Genomic DNA, 18293 nt, shown 5'->3' with positions numbered 1-18293 from the left:
TCCGCCTAGCTAGAATATTTTGATAGTTTTCAAGTTTTCTTTGGTTTTTATTTTTTTTAGTTTTGATTTGAGATTTTCAATTCTATTCTAGTTTAAATCATTTTTTAGCATTTGTTTGCCAAGTTTCATTTGTAGTTTTTGAAAATGCTTAGTTTAAGATTAGTTTCTATTGGTTTCATTTATAGAATTAGTCTTTTTTGTAATGTGAGTTACATAGTAGGTGCAAGACTGCAAAAAATAGAAATAGATGTTCATAACAAAATCTGTGAAAATGGTCATAGATTTTTTTTTGTTCATCATTATTTTAGGGCAGATGAACAACCATACATATCAAGCAAGTATAAAAGATATGAGAGAGTAAGTTTCAAAAGTTCAGTATACACAATAACAGCACCGGCAAAGCAGGTGGTATAGATTAATAGAATTTAGCCTCCAAAGGAAGAGGGTTGCGCATGCTCCTTTTCAAGGTATGCTAGATTAGCCATCCTGTGCGAGCATTTAAAGTGAACTTTAATTATTAAATGTTCCCCTTTGATAATTTCTCACATATTTGATCTTGTTCCACTTCAAGACGCTTGCTTTTATCTAAAACACAGTCTTATTCAAAGTGATCCCAAATTGGACTCTGGTGCATTCTCCCTGACATGATGCTGTGGACGGACCGTGGCAACACGAGACTTGATGATGACTGACGTAATGACATCTGCTGGTAATGCAGTACAAGGAAGAAGAAAAACAACTACAACCATAAACTAGACTTCATACTAATGCATGAGACACAAAAACTATGCACGTTTGCTCAATAAATTCAGTTAGCTTTAGTTAGTTTAGTGAACACTCAATGTTTCAGCTAGTTTTCCTTTTTTTGTTTTGCCAAATGTAATTTTTATTTTTATTTCAGTGAACAAAATGCTTTTTTTTTTTACACCTAGTTTTCGTTATTTTGGTAATTATAATAACCTTGATCTAGAACAGCCCATACTTCCCATGTTTCTAGCTTTTTACTTTGGACTGAAGTGTGGAGTTCTCGAGGAAGAGAGTTGGAATCAGCTTTTACATAAGCGAGGGTTGGTGGGCTGATGTCAAAGTGTTCCAGAAAACACACAGCACTCACCTGGAGTAATTTTTTTACATACTGTAAACTTTTTATTTCGCAAAGAGAGTTCTTTGTTTGTTCTGGCTGGTATTTACATCTAACCATATGCCATCCGAACTGATAACAGACCTGGTAGAAAAACGCCCAGGCTGTCTTTCTGTTATTCTTGGGGATTTTGATAGTGCAAACCTCTCCAATGAACTTCTGAAATACAGACAGCATATTAAGCATCCCACCAGGGTTAATAACAAAAACACACTAGATCACTCTTACACAGCTTTAAAAGATACATTGTTCTGATCCAGGACGGTGACGATTCTGAACACATACAGGAGGTGGATAGACTTGTCCACTGATGTGGTCAGAACCATCTGCCGCTTGGCCCGCTGAAGACAGTAGAGACGATGGTGGACATCCGGTGAACACCTTCCACACTGCGTCTTCCACCATCCTCAACAACATTGTGTCTGATTTGGATCATTTCCAGTTCCAAGAAACCACCTTTCATCAGGACCTGAGATGGTCCTCGTACATAGACACTGTTTGGAAGAAGGCCTGGCAGAGACTGCACTTCCTGCAACTCAAGAAATACAACCTTCCACTGAACTGCTGCTCATTGTCTACACCACTATTATTCAATCTGTTTTGTGCACATCCATCACTGTGTGGTTTTGCTCCTTTGCAAAACAGGAGAGGTTCAAACTGCAACAATTAGGTCTGCAGAAAACATCCTCAGGGCTGACCTTGCCTTCATCCAGGGTGATAGGGTCAGGAAAATGACAGCTAACGTCTCTACAGGCCTTACACTTTTTGTACGCAAAGTCTTTACAAAAACTAGCTGGCACAGGGACAGTTTCTCCACCCGGGCTGTCAATGGGACACAAACACAATCATTTGTATTAATCAAACTGTGTGTGTGTATATATATATATAAAAATAAAGCGAGTAAGAAAATGGATGGATGAATATATATATATATATATATATATATATATATATATATATATATATATATATATATAGAGATATATATATATATAGATATATATATATATATATATATATACCGGTATATATATATATATAAACTGATGTCTTCAGAACAAGGTTTTATTAGTTTTTCTTTTTATTTAGTTTTGACTTTATATTTTCTATTCTATTTTAGTTTAAATTAGTTTTTTGGAATTATACTTTAGCCTTCTTGATTCAATGCAAAGTGGAACCAATGTGAAATTCCTTGTTTGTTTGCATAATCCTGGTGATCAAAGCTAATTCCTATTCTGATTCTGAAAGTGGTTCAAAAACCTTTCAAAGACTCATTAGAAGATTACGGCATTTATTGGCCAGACAGTTACTAGGGTTAGGGGGCAATTACTTTTTCACAAAGGTCAATGCTGGTTGATTATATATATATATATATATATATATATATATATATATATATATATATATATACGCATTCAGGTTTTCTACCTGTTGATCTGAAACATTAAAGTGTCACAACAAAACACAAGCAGAATAAATCTCTAAGGGGGCAAATACTTTCTTCAACTCTGTAGTCACGCCGTTTCGCCTAGATGATTTAAAAGGACTCTTCTTTGATCAGAAAAACTATTCAGCCCAACGCGTTGTATCTGCTTTATAAGAAGCAATTGGAGAGATTTGTAGGAAGGCAACCTGATGCAATCCAGATAAATGTGGTCGTAATGGAAACCAGATTGAGATAGTAGTAGCTGGTGAAGTTGGCAGGTCTCGCAGGAAATCGCTGACTGCTCTCTCTGTCGGTATTAATTGGCCCACTGAGGGCTTCCTGTTTGTGCGTCATGAGAGATAGCCTAGGTGCCGCTCACGATGCTCCTCTCTGTTGTCGCCACTGTGAAGAACAGTTTATTTTTGTTATATCGAGGAAGACACATGCTTAGATTCTGTATAGGGTTCACAGAAAAGATAGCAGATTTTTCAAGTCGCAGGAAGTTTAAAACTAAAGTCAACAAACCAGTTAAGGCAGCGTGAATAAAAATAGATCAAACCGGTGCTCATATGTGGTTAAGATATTTAAACATAGCTCTTCCGTAACTGATGCCCAGGCTAATTGAATATTGTGCACGAGCTGAGAAGTTTGAAAAGTCTACGCCTGCATGCCAAGTGCACGTATGGCGTGTTAGTGAGGGTTACAGCATCATTTCATCATCATCTCTCTCAGAATTTATTGTCCTCAACTTTTGCCCCTCTTTGAACACATGAAGAAAACATGTAGTTCCGTTACCACTTGTGAATGGAAGCCCCCCTCAGAGGGGATTTGCCGATGTTTCAGCTTGTGTTCAGTCGAACGATTGCTTACATGTTTGTGTCTTTGGCATGAAAACAGGTAATCAATTCTCGACAAGGCGACAATTTAAATTTCCTTCATGAATTTCAAAACCAGACTAACCTCTTTTGGTACTGAGCCATGACGGAAGCGGCGAGTCGCGCGGTTATGTTTATGCACTGATCCTCGAGGACTTGATGGAAAATTAGAGGTGTGTGATGTAAAAAAAAACTATTAAGTCCTTCTGTGGGATCCCACAGGACATCATTTGCTTTTATCAACTCAAACTTCTAAGCACAACGTTTGTTGATCTGGCACAATAAAAGCAAAGTCCAGAAGGTGACGGTTTATTTCACATCCAGGTAGCACGTAGTCACAGGATGCGATGTGCAAAAAAATGCGGATTTTTATTTATTTTTTTTGTTACAGAAAATTTGCAGTTAAGAAGAATGAGAAATGAGACAATGGCATTAAAAAGATTAGAAATAAAGTCAGTGTAGCACGAGTCCCAGAAGGTCCACCCGGGTTATTTACAGCACTCAGAGTGTGTGACTCTGTGCTGCAGACCCTTAAAACCCCAGAGGCTCGGTGTCTATCACCTTTGAGCTTTACAGCTGATGCACATTCAGGCAGCATGCTTTCTGCGACAAACAAAAAGTCATTTAAATGACGAACATCAATGTCCTTTGGGATGTTTTGGTACACTTTTGCATGGCATTCAGGGTGTTTTTTTTTTTTTTTTTTTAGCTTTTTAAAACATCTTTACAAAGTTTTTGTGTTGTTTTCTTTGTCTGCACTGCAAAAACAGAACTAAAGATGAGTAAAATTGTCTTGAAATTAGTGTATTTGACTTTGATTTGAGCAGGTAAATAAGATTATTTGCCAATGGAATGAGTATTTTGACCCCTATAATAAGATAAGTAGATATCTTGCACTTGAAATAGGATGATGGAGATGAGTTATTCCATTAACAGATCATCTTGTTTACCTGATCAAATCAAGGACAAATACGCTCATTTCAAGAAAATTTTACTTACCTTTAGTTCCCTTTTTGCAGTGTGGCAGGATATTTTCAGGCTGAATCAAATAGATGAATTCCCTAATCAGCAAACAATTTACATTTGCAGAGCCCAGGTATTGAGGTATTGACCGCATTCAGTGTTGGAGAAGGGATCCAACTGAAAATTACAGGATCGTAGCTCCTGAGGACTAAAGTTGGGCATCCCTGATCTAAGCTGCTTGAACAAGATCTCAGAAGACTTGCATCTGTAATTGCAGTGAAAAGGGGGAACTGGAAAGCTTCCAATGCCTTTCAAACTCCGAATTTGAAAATAATGCATCAACTGGTAAATTCTGCACCACTTTGTGTTGGTCTGCCTGTGAAGAACTTCAATACCCATGAGGCCTATCAAGGCGGAGTAATTTAACCAATTTAACTGTAATCTTCGGCAGTGACTTGTATAAAATGACAGCAGGGGGGTACAGCTGTGTACTGTTTACACTTTACTGCCTTTATTGTTGTCAAAAACTGCAAACAGTGTGATTAAATGAACAAGCACTCTGTGGCCTAGTGGTTAGAGCAGTGAGCTTGCACTCAGGGAAGGATGCAAGTACCCGGTTCGATCCCCAGTGCCTGCACTCTGGGTCCCTGAGCAAGACCCTTAACCCCAGATTGCTCCCCGGGCGCCGTACATGGCAGCCCACTGCTCCCCAAGTGATGGGTTAAAAGCAGAGAACAAATTTCGTTGTAATGTATGTTTCAATGCATGTTTAAATGACAATAAAGATGATAATACTATATTATTATTATATTATGAGGCTGTCAGTTTCCATTCAATACAAAGAGTGATTTGTTTAATGGAGGAAGCGTCAGATGCGCTTAATCAAACGTGCTTTGATCTGCAATGTCTGCATGCATGTTTGAGTGAAGAGAAGGCGTTTTTTTTAGGGGCGGGCAGGAGAAACGTTTCCCCCTTTAATCTCCTCAATTAATCTGAACTCGCATGCGGATTTGAGAACGCATGAATCAGAAGCGCACGCTGTGAAGGCCAGGGAAGCGGAGACTTTGACGTCGGATTGCCGTAAACTTTGTGTCTGAGCCGCCGGGACGTCTCCGTTTCATCAGGAACGTTTTAAGGGTCGTTAGACAAACCTAATATCTCCCATTAACGCTGACAAACTCAAATGAGAGCTGTGCTGAACTGCCGCCTGTCTCAGGGCGAACTCGAAGGCTTGCGGGTCACATGCCAGTCTTGCTCATATGAAACTGAGAGGAGATCACCCTGGGCTCATTATTATTTCACCAACAATAAGGCTAGCTGTCACTTCTGCACGTCGTCGTGGAAATGAGCTCGCGTTGCGCTCTTAAAGATCTGTTTACTATGCGAGCGAGCGCACTGGAGGCTCAGAGATACACCGACGTGGGGAAATCTCTCCCAAGGTCAGAGAAATGCAAATCTACCTGAGGTCACAGACTCTAATTACCTGCATGGATCTCAAAAAGGATGGAGGTTCATTTTCATAAATATTACACAACATGTTTTCACTTCAACTAAGGGAGCAGGGGATTAACATTTCAAGCGCTGAATCTAATTGCTACCTGTCAGGAGCAAGGTGTGTTAGCACGATTACCTATATATCTGCTAAATATTCCTCCAATTAGCTCAAGTGAATCAATCATACCGTCCAGTCAGATGTTATTATTGTCAAAGCTCCTCGTTTGCCTCTTTCCATCGGGGGGATGTGATTTGAAGTAGATGCAGGAGAGGGGAAACACTTTACGAGGAGATAAGAAAGTATGTTGTGCTGCATGTGCGGCGCTCAGATTTCTCCATGTTGAATCATGCATGTTGCATGTAATTTCATTTTCTCTTTTCATTATTTTTCATGTGGCTCACCTAGCGCAGACAAGTCATGTAATTAATTAGGCCGCCTGCCCCGAATAAGTACGAACATGTTGATCTGATTTGATTAGATCAGCTCCAACTACTGTAGACAAATCCACGTTAATTAGCCAATTAGCACAACAAACCACCTGAACGTGGTTATGTAAATAGATAAGGAGCGAGGATTTAAAACGAGAACACCTCCGCGTAAGTTAGCAGCTCATTAGGGTATGTGAGAATATTTACAGAAAGCTTGTAATTAATGACTTGTTTGCGTAGCAGCTAATTAAGAGTGGAAGAAAAAGGGTTGTTTCTTTTCTCGGTTTAACCAACATGTCATATTTGCTACTGGTATGACCGTGGGGGCCAGTAGCCACTTTGTGTCTTGTTGAATTATTACTATTGTTATTGTTATCGTTATTAGAAATGATGGCAATAATAGAGGTTTTCAATTAATGGCTGAGGAATAAAAGTTCATGTGAACCAACATAAAAATAATCAAAGTTAATAAATGTCAAGTCCAACATTGCTTTCAATTTTATAATAATAAATAATCAGCATCAAGAACATCAGGCAACAGTAGACAACCTTATGAAATAAATCAATAAAATTTTTTAAAGTGATATCATGTATGAGTAAAAACACCATAATTAGATTTTTTTTTTTTTGTCTTAATTTGGCATCTTTGTCTGTTTAAAACTTTAATTGCAGGGCCCATTTTCCAGCCTGAACGACATGCCATTCATTTAGCAAAGTTAACGGGGAGTGATACATTTTCTGCCTTGACACTGTAAAGTGACCAGTCCCGCCGTGCCTAAGCAGCCAGGACTGGACGCTAAATAAAAAAATAATAATAATAAATGACATGCCATCAATAATCACACAAAACAAAAACATATTCTTTATATATATTTTTATTCATATTTAATGTGGATTTTAGAATATCTTAATAATAGCACTGTAACTCCTGCGACTTATTGAAATGTTAAGAGAAGTATTTGATATTCTTATATAAAGTACAAAGGCATCACTCTGTTATTTACCTGAATGAATAGGTTTTGGAACATATATATATATATATATAAATACAGTTATTAACAAAGTTCATGTAAAAATCATTCACTGTATATTTATATTTGGCACCAAACAAAGTTACATTTACAATGCAACGTACGTTATTCTGCAGAAATGCTGCTGAAAGGTTCCTAGTAAGTTTAGCGTTTTGAAATGTTGAATATTTGTCTGCATCTGGAGAAAAAGTAGAAATATATCAAAGAGGTTAGAGGGATAACACTGCATGTTTATATTAGCTTTACAGGTGTAAACAGTTTGAAGTTAAAAAGAAAAAAAAATTAAGAAATCTGCAAATTGTTCCGCCTGAAATCTTTTAAAGCATATTGAAAAAAGGACTTTTCTTGTCTTAAACTCACAGCTGGGCGTTAAACTCCAGCTCGGTTTCATTAAAATGCACCTCGATCGGGACCGAGCCTTCAATGGGTTTTAAGGTGTCAGACTTTTGAATGAAGTCATTCTGGTTCTTCACTTGTCCCTCCGCTCCACACCTCCAGCCCATTTCATTTCAGCTCCAGCAGGAAGCAGATCCGCTCAGCACGCAGGTGTCCAGTTATTTCCTTTTTTTTCTTATTTTTTTTGTTCCTCATCATCATTATCGTCGTCGCGTCCATCTCTCAGCTCATGAACTGCGTGTAGCCCTCCGCACCTGTAACGATGACGTCCATCCAGATCCTCATCGCCTCCGGGGACGGGGCCACCATGTAGTAAAGCCGGTCGTGAGTTTTCACACAGAAGGTCAGAGCTGGATTGGGACTCTGGATCACAGGAAGAGAAGATTTTGTTTGACTAAAACATGAAAACTGCACATATCATTTATTTTTTTGTTAATCTAGAACATTTGTTTTCTGAGGAATTAAAGACATGGACAAATGTGTTGATACTGCTGTAAAATATTTGCAAAAAAAAAAGTAAAAAGCAGCTCCTCTCACCCTGACCTATTCAGTGGAGGAAAAAAATAACACATTTAACAGCAATTTTTGATAACAAAATGATTACAATTATAGGACTGCAATTAATATTTTCCTATAATGATTAAGATGAATCTTTAACCAGTCTTACAGAGTCCTTGATCCATCTCTTAAAGTCACAGGTTCCCTCTCGGGTCAACTAAAAGGCCTAATTGGACGCATTTTCAGTTAATACTGAAAAAAAAAATCAGTTATTTTAAAGAGTTTCTAAGGTCATGCAGTCTAGTCAGGTTTGCAGAGCATTTGGAAAATAAGCAGGCCCAGACCTTCCACAATATTTTTCACTGAGCATGATGAGCTTTTCCACATATGTTTGAGCGTTTGTGGCTGAAAAGCTCAACCCAGATCTCGTCTGAACAGACGACGCGGTTCCAGTTAAAGTCTCAGTAAAGTTGAGCAAAGTCCACATATCCACATGTAGATAGTGTCTAAATGGTTGTTACAAGGACTGCATGACCCAAAATCTTTTTTTTTACCTCATTGAATAAATCTAATAAAATTAATTTGGATTTTTTTTTAAATGTGTTTTGTGATATTATGCTGCTCTATGAAAAGATTAATCCATTCTAAGGCTTTTAGCACATCTTTGTCTGCATAATCACATTAATGGATCTTTTTGATTCAAAAAGAATTTGTTAAAATCCACGCAGAAATACCTTTTTTTTCACATATTAGTGTGGACACGTTCTCTGAAATTTAAAAGATTATCAAAAAAATTTTTTTTTGTTTGTTTGTCGGACTTTGTTTTATTGCTCAACTTTAAAAAAATACAGACGTTTTTAGAAATCCTGAAGAAGTAATCCTGCTTCACTTTCATGCTTCACACATATTGTTGAATTGGTAAAGAAATAAAATTCATGCAAAAAAAACAAAAACAAAAAAAACCAGTTTGAACTTAGAAGAGTATTTATGAGAAAGGAGCGTTTACCTTGGCGGCGCTGCGCAGGTGATCATAGTAAACCTCTTCAATCGCCTGAAAGTAAATGAGCCCTTTCAGCTTGGTCTCGTGCTTGTCTGAGAGGAGAAAAAGAAAATAAATATATTAAGTTACATTACATTACATCGTGTTGCACTGATGCAAGACCTCTGCCAGACCAAACTCCAAACAGGAGAATCAGCAGGCGATGAGAGGAAACTGTGTTACGGTGCAGGAGGACAGGAAAGTGTTTTAGTTTACCTGCTGAGAACAGTAGACCTTCACAAACACCTCAGTCTTAAATTTAAAAAACATGTGGTTTAGGTTTTCCGCAGCCTAAATCCACATATATCATATATGTATCCTTAAAACAGACACCGAAATGTAAAGTGATGAAGAAAAAAAATACTAACAAGCTGTAAATGATCTAAAAGTCAATTAAAAGTATAATGAATAAGAGGAACTAATATAAGAAAAAGATAACAAGTCTTGTGTTCTTGTGTTAACCTGTTTTCTTTTTATAACAAGTAGATTTTTCTTTTACCTGAAGGAATTCTGTAAGATATTATTAGACGTAAACAGGATAGAAACTGCTTTGCCCAGTTCAACTTCACTACTTTACTGATAACTTTGTTGTTTTCCCCTTAATCTTCTTACAGTAAAATTATCCAAACAAATATTATAGTTTCTTCACACTGGATGTAATGTTAAGACTGCAAATGGCTTTGGTTCTGACCAAGATAAAAAAAAAAAAAAAAAAAACACCTTAGCTATAGAAATATTAGATCATTTATCTAGTTTTAAGAGTTTTTTTTATTACTTTAAGTGTTCAACTTTACATTATAATCTTTAATCAAGAAATCTTGTCAAGTGAAATTATCTTGCTGCATTGAAAGATCATTTGAGTTATTTCGAGTGCCTTTTCCCTCAGATTTAGCTTCTTATTCTTGATTTTTGACACCCCATTTTTGCAGTGAACATTTTTGAACGGTCCAGCCAGAGTCCTGAAGTAAATCTGGTAGACAATCTGTGAAGGGAACTAAAGATTAGGGTCATGGGAAGGAGGCCTTCCAACCACAAAAACTTGGAGCTCATCCCCAAAAAAATAAATAATCAAAGTACCAGTTGAGACATGCAAAAGCCTGCTCTGCAGTTATTATTATCAAACAACTTTTCTACTGATTATTAAGTGTAATTAATTTTTATCAGGCATTTATTAACTAAATATAAACAACCAGATTTCTTTTCTCAAACTTCATAATCACTCTACGTGGTTTTATCTTTTGTGATATCCCTGTCTTGTGCGAATGCAAATAAATCTAAATCTAAATCTGTAATTTAAGCAATTTTAACTATAAATAAGTAAAAAGAGGAGCGGCAACTTAAAGCAAGATGGTGAGAATGGACACAAAGAACGTAGGAAAAAAAAGGGATAAAAGTCTTTTCCCCAGCAGCATACGATCCATGAATAGGTATGAGCAGAGGAGCACCAGAGCAAAAGTTAATTAGAAGAGTGAGTCTATTTCCAGCTGTGCCTCGAGTCTTTACCATCCTATTAATCTGACTTGTTTTCTTCAGTTGTACTTTCTGGATTGTCTGCATTTTTGTCTGCATTTCTCTTTTCAGTGGCTTTTTTTTTTGCTGCTGGCAAGGTTGAAAATTCTCCAAAAAGGCTAAAAAGAAGCTCGACTTTTTGGTGTGATATTTGATGTTTTTGTTGAAGAATGAGCTTAGAGCAGGTCAGATGTTGGCCGTCAGATGTCCGGTCTCTGTTCTTTGTCCCTCAGGTTTCGCGCACAGTAACTTCGCGCTGAGGAGTTTTTTTTTTTGGGAGTTGTGTTCCAGTGAAACCTGACGTTGAAGCTCATTGGATGCGGCCACTGAGCTGATGGGCTTCTGTGGTTTCTGGGCTTTTAAAACCTAAAGAGGGATTTCAGACGATTCTTCAGATAAATTCTGCCCGGGGATTTTCTGATTCGTCTCGTCCAAATGATCAGAAGTTGTTTCTTTGACTCTCCTTAAAGAATGGAGATGCAAACATCCTCTAACAATTAACGGCAGGCTTTTAAGAAGCGCTCCACGCTTCTTCCTCTTTTCTTTTTTTTTACTTACCCTTCTTCATAAGGCAAATCTGCTTAGTAATGAGATAAATGTTTTTGAAATGTGAGTTTCGTTTTATTAGTCACGAACAAGCCAGGAGCTAGCCTCCACCCCGAGAAAAACACATCCAGAGAAACTATTGCATCTTGTTTCATCACCGTCATCACCATCATCTTCGTCAGGAGTGAGCGGCTGAAAAGGCTAACCGAGTGAACGGAGAGAGGAGCAAAGGGAGCGGCGGTGTCAGGAATGGAAATGTGCTTGGATTCAATTTGGAAATTGATTGTAAAATAACGCTTCAAAACATGTTTGTGAATTATTCAGAAAACTGCTTTTGTGTCCGATTCTGATGGACGCGAAGAACAAACTGAAACACCCTGACTTTGTTTTAAACGGGGGGAAAAAAAGGCCTGTGGAGAGAAGAAAAAAAACACTTTTAGATGGTCTTAATTGTCTTTCAGCGAGCCAATAATTGGCCAGAGAGTGATTTAAGAAATGTCTCATATAAGAGCCAAGTGCAAAATCGTCCGAGGTGTTTTATGGGGAACCGAGTAGGACAGGGGTAGGCCCAAAGCAAAGAAAGTTCACTTGTTAAATCGATGCATATGAGCCGGCAGGAACTTAAACGGGACAATTAAAGTGGAGTCCAGCATGAATAAATTTAAGACTTGATAAAGTCTATTAGTTAGTCATTTACTATGTAAAGGCCTGTTGATGCAGAAAGCTAAATATCGGATTCAATGGGAGCGCAAACGTTTAGGCCTTTGAAGCACAAGCACTTTTACTGACATCGCTCTAGAAAAGTGATACCTAATATGCAGATGTGTAATTTTACATTTCTTTTTACATTTCTCTATACTAAAGAAAAATCTAACAACGGTAATGTATTAAAAAACAGGAGTTTCAAGAATTGAAAACCCAGCGCTTACAAAGCATAAAACCCATAGAATGCCGTTTTAATAAAGTATATGGAGAGGAGCAGCTTTAAGTCTGGCATCTGTTGTCAGTGAGGCGTTTCACCAGAGCTTAAAGCTCTCATCAGGACTGCTGGGTATACACTGAGCTCGCCGCCAGCAACAACACGGACACAGGACTTTGTGAGTCCAGATTCAACACTGAAAATCCCGCATTCTCCCGCAGGAGAGCACACATTTGCAATTCAGGTGTGGTTTCAGGCACATCTGCTGCAACCAGTCAAATACTTCATTGGTTGCATCAGGTGGGCTGAAGACAAAAACATTTTTTCAGTTAAGCCCAAAACTATTCATACTACTCAGAAATTTTGATTTTGTACTGTTTGAATAAAAACAAGGAACTTTGTTTCAGAAAAAAATAGATTTATCTCTAAAAATGAAAAAAAAAAAAAACGTGAAAGGAGTATCAGTTTTGAGAAAACAATATTGCTGTTTTAATTTTTCAAAAATGCCACTTCAAACATGATTTATACCCTTCTCACTAAGCCATAAAAATCCGTATAAATATAACAGCAATCAAAGCTTTCTTTAAATTGCTCTAATTTAGCATTTTCCCACAGTTATTCTATCTTGATGAGCTCTGAGTCTTTAAGGTCGGAGGCCTCTCTGCCATCACCCTAATCTTTAGCTCCCTTGAGATTCCCTAGTCCGGACTCATGGCAGGGTCCCTCCAAAATGCTAATATTACTTCCAGTTGCTCATATTAAAAGGTTCCTTTAAACCGGAATATGCATACATGATATTGCGCTCAACTGTGCATGTTTCTAATTTAACTTCTAGATTGACGTTAACACAGAAATCTTGTCTGGAGCAATTCGTAGACGGTCCCTAAAACCGTGTCCAGGTTTCATCTTCACCTCCCCTCCTCACTGAAAACTCATCTAAACACAACAGCTACAGCCCATGGACACCAATGTTAATGTAATTTATCTTTATAAATTAAGGAGAACAGGTACATTTGACCCCTGACCTTTCTCTGGCTGTGGTTGTACGCACCTGTACTTTGAAATTACGCCTGACGGTTGTCATGGCACAGTATTTTGTCAGGAATGGCACTCTGATTTTATTTCTTTGCCCTCTAATCGCACAGAAACTCTACTTCTAAAATTGTGATTGTGTGTCATTTCATTTCACCAACTCAGGAGGTACACAGCTTGAGCTGCAAAACTTAAAGGAGTTTCATAATGCAAAAAGAAAAGCACATTGTCTTCCACTCTTTCTTTCTTCCAAATAAAATATGCTGAATTTTGGGATTATTATGAGACCAAATGTTAAAAAGCTTGAGGGGTGCATATACTTATGGAAGAGAGAGCACAACTATATATTCTTATGCTTGAAAATCGACAAATACACGGATTGAGTCGGCTCAAGTCGTCCTTACCGATGTAATAGCAGAAGTTTCTCTTGAGACGGTCAAAAACGAACCAGCGTTTCTTCCAGGACTTGATTTTGCCTCCCATCTTCACCAGGTGGCCTTTGCACATTTTCTCGGAGAGGATGACGAAGGGGCAGGTGTCTATGCAGTGGCCGCACGACTCCACGTGGGCCCGCAGGTCGAACTCCTCCTTACGGTTGGGCAGGTAGCGTGTCATGGGACGCGCCTGCAAGAGCGAAAAAAAAAATTACCAAATTGAGAAAAAGAAATAAAATATGACAGTTTTTGTTTTCACTGAAAACAAATCAAATCAGAAAACAAGCTTACTGCGTGAATCAGTTTTGCCTCTAAGCAGGACGTTTGTTAAATTGGTTAAGTTATTATTTATTTAAATGAAATTCAATTAACAGACACAAGTTTTAAAAATGTTTTAATGGTATTTAAAGTTCCATCCATAGACGTTCTTGTTGTTTGGTCAGATAAAGTCGGACTCTGGATCAGTCTTACATCTTATCTCTCTCTCTCTCTCTCTCTCTCTCTGCTTGTGTGCTGCTGTTGTGAATCTCTAAGTTGCTGCAGGAAACAGCCACCATCTCGTAATTAAAACAGCAAATCACTGTGTTTGTCCTGTCTGTGAAGCTGATGTAGCTGTTGGGGGGGTGGGGCAATCGGGACCAACAGCGTAATCAGTGTGGACTTTCATTGTGGATTTTACAACTAAAGTCGTATTCCAGAAGGTGCTATTGGACTATTGAGATGCCATAACGGGAAGATTATTTGAACATTTAAAATATTGTTGCCTGTAAATTAACATTTATTTAATATCTATAAGTCTGCAGAGCAAACGATTAAATGTTGTATTCCTGGTTGTTGTCGTTTGGTGCTATTGTTCCTGAGGGTTGACTTTAAGAAAATAATCCAACTATGAATTTGAGAGGTTTTTATATTCAGTGTGGAGTGAGGAAAACAATGATACATTCAAAAATGCTTTTTTTACATGAAATGTTTTCAACCAGTAACTGTGCTAATACTATTGTGAATAGAATGGTATTTCTATAAGAGCATGAGAAACAGGCCCACAGCTTCACAGATCCTCCACCATGCTTAACTGAGCACAAAGGGGGCTTTGTCCACACAGTCTGTGTTTTAAACCAAACCCTTTTGGTAAGTGCCGTGTATTTTAAATATATCCATACATCGCGTGGTGGCGAGACAAACATCTGCCCAAGCCAGCTTTGTTCACGACAGTTCCAGCTGTTTTAAGCTTTTGTTAATTATTGCGTCATCTGTGGGTAGGAGTAGGTATAGACAAGAACCTATAAGGGGTTTACTCTTTGTACTCAGAAAAGAAAGTTTCTAGACAGGAAACAAAAAAACAAGAAGGCCACCTCAACTAGGAATTTCAGCTGCGCTGGCTGAGCTCCCACTACGTATTTTCACTTTTTATGGTTTGTATCTGTTCAAACTAGCGCCATTGGCTGTAAAATATCTGCTGGTGAGGATGTCCCTTTTGTGTTTGAATATACAAAATAGAGAGAAACATGTCATTATTGACCATTGTTAACAATAATTAGCAGCGAGACAAATAGCAAATCGCACTTTTTTCTGATTTCACATCATTCTCAGCTATTAATGAATTAAGTAATTAAAGTGAATGCATCGCTGTTTCCTGGGAGCAATTTCCAGTGCCGTTGTAGGTACCAGATTGACTCGGGTCCTGCGTCTTCTGATGACGTCACTATTCATTGTTGGTTTAACGTTTGCTCAATTGCGCAAAATATTGTAATTGGTCTGGACAACTTACTAAAGTAATTATAGCGGGGTGTAGGTTTTATTCGAGAGCGGGATTGCGGCTTGTAAACGGACAATTTTACGAAGAAAATCGCCATGGTCCCTGCGCCTCCCGATGACGTCACCTTATGGCAACGCCACTCAAACAAACTACATAGAGCCCGCGGTCTGCATTTGTAACGAATCAATTTTATTAAGTTAATTTAGCGGTTTCTTTTTTCTCAAAAGCTTGAACAAATATTCAAGCCATTTTACAAATAAATAAAAAAAAAAACAAATATTTGACAATTGGCTCAATGTTTGGAAGAATATTGTTAACAAAAATGGAAGGGCTAGCCAGACTAATTTATCCAGCATATATCTTAAATGTACCAAATACCACAATAAAAAAATAATCAAATTCATCACAATTTCATCTGGAATAATAAAAAAACATGTGATCAGAAAGAACAACATCAGTACAAAAAGGAGGAATGAACGTTATTGATTTTACAGTGATGAATGCCGTGATAAAATTAAATGTAGCTGCTGACTTTTATTAAAAATGAAATGAGTTTATGGTTTAGTTTCTCTTCACAACTTAAAAAAAAATTGGAGGAATTAAATTTCTCTAAGGTTGTAACTTCTTTGATCCTGCAAAATTACCGATTAAATTGTCAGACTACCACACAAGTATTCCAAAATGATGTTAAAAGTTTTCATGCCTCGACTAATTTACAGGAAAATAACCGTAAATTAACAAAATAAAATTGATTTGTAACAAATGGAGACCGAGTGCGCTTAATCTAGTTTGTTTGAGTTGAGTTGCCATATGTAGACGTCATCGGGTAGCACCCGAGCCAATCTGGTACCTACACCGTGAAGAACAACCCTCCTTTCTTGAACTTGTGTGTTCTTTTGTCTTTCCAGTTTTAAAGAGTGGATAAGAGAAATGGGCCTGTGCATGGCGTCACATTTATACGGCAACGAAAACGGGAGTCACGGATTACAAGAAAAAAAGTTTTGTGCAAAGTATTTATTGATAGTAATAGTTGGGGGGGGGGGGGGGGGGCACTGAGTGTGACAACAGCAATTTTGTTAATTCTAATAACATTTTCACTTATTTTTGCCAATGCAATAAATTCACTCAAAGTAATGTGTTTATTCAGCACCAAAAGGATGCTGCTGTGATAGAAAAATAAAATGTATTGGATTAAAAGCTTTTGCACAATTTTTAAAGGGTGAAGTAGAAATACGATGGAAGCAGCTTAATGTTTGATTAAGATTCTCGCCACATTTGTCCAGCTGCTGGTAAACATCACGATTAAAGCCTATTATTAGTGATATGTATAAATTATTTTCCCAACCCTACCCCTCCCCTTTTCTTTTTGTCTCTCCTCTCACTCGCTCCCCCCTCCCCTTTCCGTCCTTTCCCTTTCTTTGACAATCTTTGATCTCCCTCCACACACCCAGCCTCCCTTTATTGCCTCGCCTCTCATCCTTCCCCCCCTCAAGCCTCTCCCACCCCTCCGTCTCCTCGCTCCTCTCCTCCTCCCGCCGCTCCACTGACCTGGGAGAAGTGCTTCTCTCTCATCTTCACCTCCTCCTCCACCAGCCTCCGCCTGTGGGCCGACTCATCCTGAAGCCTCTTCTCGGCCTCCTCTCGCCTCCGCCGCTCCTCCTCCAGCATCTGCCGCCGAGCCTGCACCTCCCTCTCCTGGGAGCGCCGGGACAGAAGAGAGCGCGGAGAGCAAGACCGAGGGGGAGAAGCGACAAGAGCGAGACGGGGATATATGTTAATGGCAGGCAAATATTGCAATACAAAGCAGACGACTGTCAGAGGATGCACCTGAGAATTCAAGTCCCAATCCAGGGTTTTGTAAAATCTATCCCTTTAGTCTGTGTGTGTGGAAAAGGGGAAGCTTTGCTGATGCAAAATGATCCTTTGCAGCTTTCAGACACTTACACACCGGTCTGCTTTATTTCAGCATTAAACAAGTTGTTAAAAAAAACTAAATATTCCACAACTTTGTTTCAGAAAATCTTCTGCTCACTTTAACATCTCGGGTAGATTTTTTGTGTGTACTGAAGAAGTGAAACTGGAGATTTTCTTTAAATGGCTCCAAAGCACATTTTGGGTAGCCTTCTCTTGACGTGAAATGCTTTATTTTATTTTTGTTTTTATTAAATAGTTGTTAGTTATTATTTTAGTTTTGTTCTTAGTGAATTATTGAAAGGTAAACTATACACCATAGATGGCTCTTTATTGAGAAGCATTTGCCGTTTTGTTAAATTGAAATATTTTGTGAAAATTCATTTTTAAAATCAGTATAAATTTGAGCAGAAAACTTGCAAACTTTCTCCTTTGCGCTAATATCAATACCAACATCATTGCCTACTGTCTAATTTGGTGAAAAAGAAAAGAAAAAAAAACACTGAACACTGCTTCAGAAAAGCTTTTTTTTTCTAATTATTGATGACAAATAGTTTTCCTTGCATGTTTGTCTCACAAGGCGATGAAGTGATGGGACGCTTGACGTGCATTGTGTCAGGACCGAGCCTTTTTCTTTTTCATGTGAAAACCCTCCGGCTGCAGCGTAAGGAACTCACTCTGTTCTCAATCAGTCTGGCTTTCTCCTGCTGCGCCTCCTTCAGCATCTTCTCCATCTCCTCTATCCTCTGGGCCTCCAACCCACAGGCGCTACAAGTCACACAGGAGAAGTGTGCATTGATTACACGGATATGACAAGGCTTTGGATGAGAAGAGGAGGAGGGGGGGGGTTGGTGGTTAGAGGTAAACAAACACGCCTGGAATCAGAACAGCAGG

The 18293-nt window shown here is 38.3% G+C and overlaps 1 protein-coding gene across 10 annotated transcripts in view; it reads right to left on the bottom strand.

Moving 5' to 3' along the window:
• Positions 1-7187: 7187 nt before the first annotated feature.
• phldb1a (pleckstrin homology-like domain, family B, member 1a) overlaps positions 7188-18293 on the bottom strand; it is a 42294-nt gene continuing 31188 nt past the window's right edge. For 6 of the 10 annotated variants that reach the window (XM_012867189.3, XM_021318787.2, XM_036143212.1 and 3 more), the window contains 5 exons: positions 18077-18167; positions 17037-17183; positions 13703-13922; positions 9260-9345; positions 7188-8118 (listed from right to left, as the gene is read on the bottom strand). In XM_012867189.3, the coding sequence (XP_012722643.2) occupies positions 7978-8118; positions 9260-9345; positions 13703-13922; positions 17037-17183; positions 18077-18167 (685 nt within the window). In that variant the 3' untranslated portion in view covers positions 7188-7977. The remainder of the gene's footprint in view (positions 8119-9259; positions 9346-13702; positions 13923-17036; positions 17184-18076; positions 18168-18293) is intronic. The other 4 variants (XM_036143213.1, XM_012867197.3, XM_021318789.2 and 1 more) reach the window with 1 other exon arrangement.

The sequence above is a fragment of the Fundulus heteroclitus genome, chromosome 11 (assembly GCF_011125445.2).
Source record: "Fundulus heteroclitus isolate FHET01 chromosome 11, MU-UCD_Fhet_4.1, whole genome shotgun sequence".
NCBI lineage: Eukaryota > Metazoa > Chordata > Actinopteri > Cyprinodontiformes > Fundulidae > Fundulus > Fundulus heteroclitus.
The sequence above is the reverse complement of the archived record's forward strand: the minus strand, read 5'-3'. Positions and strand labels throughout refer to the sequence as shown.